The sequence below is a fragment of the Fulmarus glacialis genome, unplaced genomic scaffold (genome assembly GCF_000690835.1).
Source record: "Fulmarus glacialis isolate BGI_N327 unplaced genomic scaffold, ASM69083v1 scaffold17873, whole genome shotgun sequence".
In the NCBI taxonomy this organism is placed as follows: domain Eukaryota; kingdom Metazoa; phylum Chordata; class Aves; order Procellariiformes; family Procellariidae; genus Fulmarus; species Fulmarus glacialis.
In genome coordinates this window covers 8,873-13,530 of record NW_009202483.1, presented here as the reverse complement: position 1 = coordinate 13,530, position 4,658 = coordinate 8,873, and the positions used below count along the sequence as shown (strand labels likewise).

Genomic DNA, 4,658 nt, shown 5'->3' with positions numbered 1-4,658 from the left:
GCTGCCCTCCCTGGCTGGATGCTGTGGGGGCTTCAGCTGAGCATCCCACCGGGACCCTGGCCCATGTGTCACACGTCTTGGGGCAAGTGGGGAGGGAAGCGTTGGCAGCTCGGGGAACGCCACGCTTAGGACCCTGCATGCTCTGGGGCTTCCCAGCTTTTTCCTGGAGCCTCTGAGCTGGGAGGGGCCGAGCCTGCGGCTCCCCATAAACCTGGCGGCTTAGCCCACGTCCCAGGCAGATGTTGGGACTCTCTGCCTTGGAGTGGAGGGTGGGAAAAGGAGAGGGCGGCTCTTTCCTGGAGGGTGAGGAGGAGAGCTCGGCACCTCTGGGCTTGAACTTTAGCACCCTCTTCTGCAGGAGTTTAAAGAAAAGGATCATCGTATCCCGAGTGAGCCGACTGGACAGCCGGGCAGGCACAGAGCTGGAGCGGAGGAGAAGCCAGCTACTTCCTCCGGCGAGGTTTTTATGGGGTTCTTTATAAAGAAATAAGACCAGCAAGAAAACACCAAGAAGCCAGGGAGTGTTTCTAGTGCTTGGGACGCTTGGTGAGCAGCTCTGGGGCTGCCGTTAATCACTGCGAGGAGCCCGTCCTGCCGTGCAGATGTGTTTGATTGGAGCGGCGCGAGGGTTATTTTCTTTTGACTGAAGGCAACCCAGCCGTGGCGGATTAAGCCCTTTGTGTGCACGCGGGTGTGCCTTCATGGGAGCTGCTCCCGCAAAACTGGCTGCAGGGGTTTTGGGGACCATCCTCTAGGTCAGGGGGCTCTCCCAGAGGAGGGGGAGTCCTCCTGCTTCCGTGGCTCTGAGACGATGCTGGGACAGTAGCTCTTTTCGCAGGCAGTGCAGCGTGCTCCGGGATGGCTGTCTATGCCCTCACGGGCTTCTCGCTTGTCAGCCTGCTTAGCTTTGGCTATTTATCCTGGGACTGGATGAAGCCCAGTTTGGTGGCCGATGTGGCCACGGACCCCATGGAGAAATCACTGCCTCCTGCCTTCGCCAGGCCACCCCACATCATCTTCATTCTGACCGATGACCAAGGCTACCATGACGTCGGGTATCATGGCTCAGATATCCAGACGCCAACGCTGGACAGACTGGCAGCGGAGGGCGTTAAGCTGGAGAACTACTACATCCAACCCATCTGCACCCCGTCCCGGAGCCAGCTGATAACCGGCAGGTAAGCCAGCGCCTGCTCACACCCCACTTGTGTCCCCCATTCTGTCCCTTTTTTAGCTCTGTGTGGCTTAACCCCAGCTTGCTGCTAGACAGATACCCCGGTGTATTGGCAGATGATGGAGATCCTCCAGAGAAAAGCGTCTTGCTGGCTTTCTCTAGAAGGCTTCCTGGGTAAACAGTTGATTTTCCCATGGGATAAACAGCGGCACATGGCAAGGCCAAAAATGTGGATGCCTTTGGGTAACGGGCATCACTTTGGGAGAGGGTGGTCTCTAGCCATGAGGTCCTTTGGTGCTGGGTAAGGAGCTGTGTCCCCAGGCAGTCCTGTGCTGTTCTCACCCTGGCCCTTGGGGATTTGCTGCTGGGCTGTGGGGTTGAAGATCATTCTCCCCTGCACCTACGAGTCCCTTGGACTGTGCTTTTCCTGTTTGCACGTTCAGTGCTGCACTGGCCAGGGCAGGCTGGATGCTGGTCCATCACCCTCTCCCATGGCAGCACAGTCAGGTCTCCCCTGACTCTGGGCCCTTCTGGTTCCTAGGAGAGATGGGCTTTTCCCTGGAGCAGGGCTGGGAGGTCAGCACTCAACATAAGAGGCAGATTTCATCAGATCATCTACTGAGGAGTGGGCCCCAGGGAGGTGCCTATGGATGTGGTCACATGGCCTGGGGGTGGTGGAGCCCGCCGGGGTCCAGGCAAAGGCCTCTCTTCTTTCCTGATGGCTCTAGAGGGATCCCAGGCACCTCCAGGGTGTGCAAAGCAGGGGAGAACAGGGATGCGTGGGCACCCAGGTGGGGCACTGCAATCCTACAAGGATGGCTACACAACTCTTGCTTGTGCTGCCCAGCCCTGGCAGAGCCCAGCCACCTCTGCTGGGCTGGCAGCAGCAGGGCCAACTGCTGTTGGCGTTCTGGGAGAGCAGCCCAGTGTGCTTCTGAGGTGTCTGCTGAGCCCCCTCTCTTTTTTTGCGTCTGCTTTTGGTACTTTTGGATGGATGAGGAGTTCCCTGTCTTTGCCATGGAGCTTGCTTCATGGGGTTGGGCTGGGTGACACAGAGAGCTGCATGCATTTGGGGTCTCCAGCACATCAAGTGCCATCACATCCCCACCCAGCACCGCTCCCCATCACCGTTGATTCTTCCTGGCTCTTCCCCGGCAGGTACCAGATCCACACAGGGCTGCAGCACTCCATCATCCGCCCTCGGCAGCCCAACTGCCTGCCCCTTGACCAGGTCACCCTGCCCCAGAAGCTACAGGAAGCTGGCTACTCCACGCACATGGTGGGCAAGTGGCACCTTGGCTTCTACAAGAAGGAATGCCTGCCCACCCGCCGGGGTTTTGACACCTTCCTGGGCTCCCTGACGGGCAATGTGGACTACTACACCTACGACAACTGCGACGGGCCGGGCGTCTGTGGCTACGACCTGCATGAAGGGGAGAATGTGGCTTGGGACCAGAGTGGAAAGTACTCCACCTTCCTCTACGCCCAACGCGTCAGCAAGATCCTGGCGTCCCACAGCCCCAAGGAGCCCATCTTCATCTACGTGGCCTTCCAAGCAGTCCACACGCCTCTGCAGTCGCCCAAGGAGTACATCTACCGCTACCGCTCCATGGGCAATGTTGCTCGCCGCAAGTATGCCGCCATGGTGACGTGCATGGACGAGGCGGTGAAGAACATCACCTGGGCCCTCAAGAAGTATGGTTATTACGACAACAGCGTGATCGTGTTCTCCACCGACAACGGTGGGCAGACCTTCTCCGGGGGAAGCAACTGGCCACTACGGGGCCGCAAAGGGACGTACTGGGAAGGGGGAGTCCGTGGCATTGGTTTTGTCCACAGTCCCCTGATCAAGCACAAGCGCCGAACCAGCTGGGCGCTGGTTCACATAACGGACTGGTACCCGACTCTGGTCAGCCTTGGCAGGGGCAACCTGAGCAACGTCCCAGGCCTGGATGGCTACAACGTCTGGCCTGCCATCAGCGAGGGCAAGGAGTCGCCGCGAACTGAAATCTTGCACAACATCGACCCCCTGTACAACCACGCCAAGTATGGCTCCTTGGAGGACGGCTTTGGCATCTGGAACACAGCTGTGCAAGCCTCCATCCGGGTCGGGGAGTGGAAGCTCCTCACCGGTGACCCGGGGTACAGTGACTGGATCCCCCCGCAGACCCTGACCAACTTCCCAGGGAGCTGGTGGAACCTGGAGCGTCTCACTGATGGCCTGAGGAAGTCCGTGTGGCTCTTCAACATCACTGCCGACCCCTACGAGCGCTACGACCTCTCGGACCAGCGCCCAGATGTGGTCAGGACCCTCCTGATGAGGTTGGTGCATTACAACCGGACGGCCATTCCAGTGCGATACCCTGCGGAGAACCCCCGGGCTCACCCGGATTTCAATGGTGGCGCCTGGGGACCTTGGGCCAGCGAGGACGATGCGGAGGAGTGGGAAGGCGGTGGGGAGCCCCTGAAGAGTAGGAACAAGAAGAAGAAGTGCAAGATCTGCAAGCTGCGCTCCTTCTTCCGCAAGCTGAACACCAGGCTCATGTCCAACCGCATCTGACGGGAGACTCCCCCAGCATCGACCCAATCTGGCCAGGGTGAAGGTCCGGAAGGCAGTGCTGCAGGGTGGGAGCAAGGGAGAGGGATGGACGGGGAGGTGGCCAGCACCCTCTTGCTTTCCCTTGCTCCAGGGTTCACCCCAAAACACCTCTGCTCTCTGGCTGGACCGGTGGCTGCAGGGAGGTGGTCCTGGTGGGCGAGGAAGGGCGACGTGGGCTCAGCCATGCTGCTTGGTGGTGGTGTACCAGTCTGCACAGCCCCTTCCAAAGCGAAAGACCCTTTTCTCAAGGACTCTGCAGGCAATTGCAAGCTTTAAGTGATGGCCATTGCAGTGGCAGGAGGAAGCTCAGGACCCTGGGGTGGCGATGCAGGGGGCTGCCCAGCCTCGGCAGCTCTGCCTGTAGGTTGTCCCTCGTCATTTCCCTGTATATACATGCTCCGGACTTTCTGCATGTTGCCAGGCAGCTGCCTTGTTTGCTCTTGCTCTGGGAACTCGAGGGCCTGCCCCAAACCCAAGACCACAGCGTCTCCCTATTATACTTCTTTGTGGAAGGATGGATTTCTGACCATGGGTGTCAGACCTGAGACTGCCAAGGCTGGACTCAGCCTTGCTGCTGCAGAGACCTCATGTTGTAGTGTGGCTTCTCCTCTCTTCTGGCTTGGGGGGCTGGGAGCAGCCCTGGTGAGGAGCTATGGCCCACAGAGACGTGGTTGGGTGCACTCAGAGGACAGATAGTTCTCCATGGCCCCACATTTGGGGCAGGTTTGCCCCAAGCTCTAGTGGTCTTCACAGGGATCAGCCACCCAGCAGACCCTTTCATCCACAGTTCTGTCTGGCCAGAGCCCCCAGGTGCATGACTGTCGGCACCTATACGTTCCTCCCCATGCATCAAACCAGCCAACCACCACTGCTGCCCTTTCCCAG

The 4,658-nt window shown here is 59.2% G+C and overlaps 1 protein-coding gene across 1 annotated transcript; it reads left to right on the top strand.

Moving 5' to 3' along the window:
- Positions 1-858: 858 nt before the first annotated feature.
- On the top strand, positions 859-3,734 carry ARSI (arylsulfatase family, member I). The gene is made up of 2 exons (XM_009574312.1): positions 859-1,178; positions 2,333-3,734. Exons 1-2 carry the CDS (start codon positions 859-861, stop codon positions 3,732-3,734), a joined length of 1,722 nt encoding a protein of 573 aa, XP_009572607.1.
- Positions 3,735-4,658: the final 924 nt, after the last annotated feature.

Bases quoted from the DNA above. Each gene is read 5' to 3' on its own strand.
- ARSI (XM_009574312.1), top strand. From the start codon at position 859: ATGGCTGTCTATGCCCTCACGGGCTTCTCGCTTGTCAGCCTGCTTAGC. The intron at 1,179-2,332 runs GTAAGCCAGCGC...CTTCCCCGGCAG, and splicing joins AGCCAGCTGATAACCGGCAG to GTACCAGATCCACACAGGGC.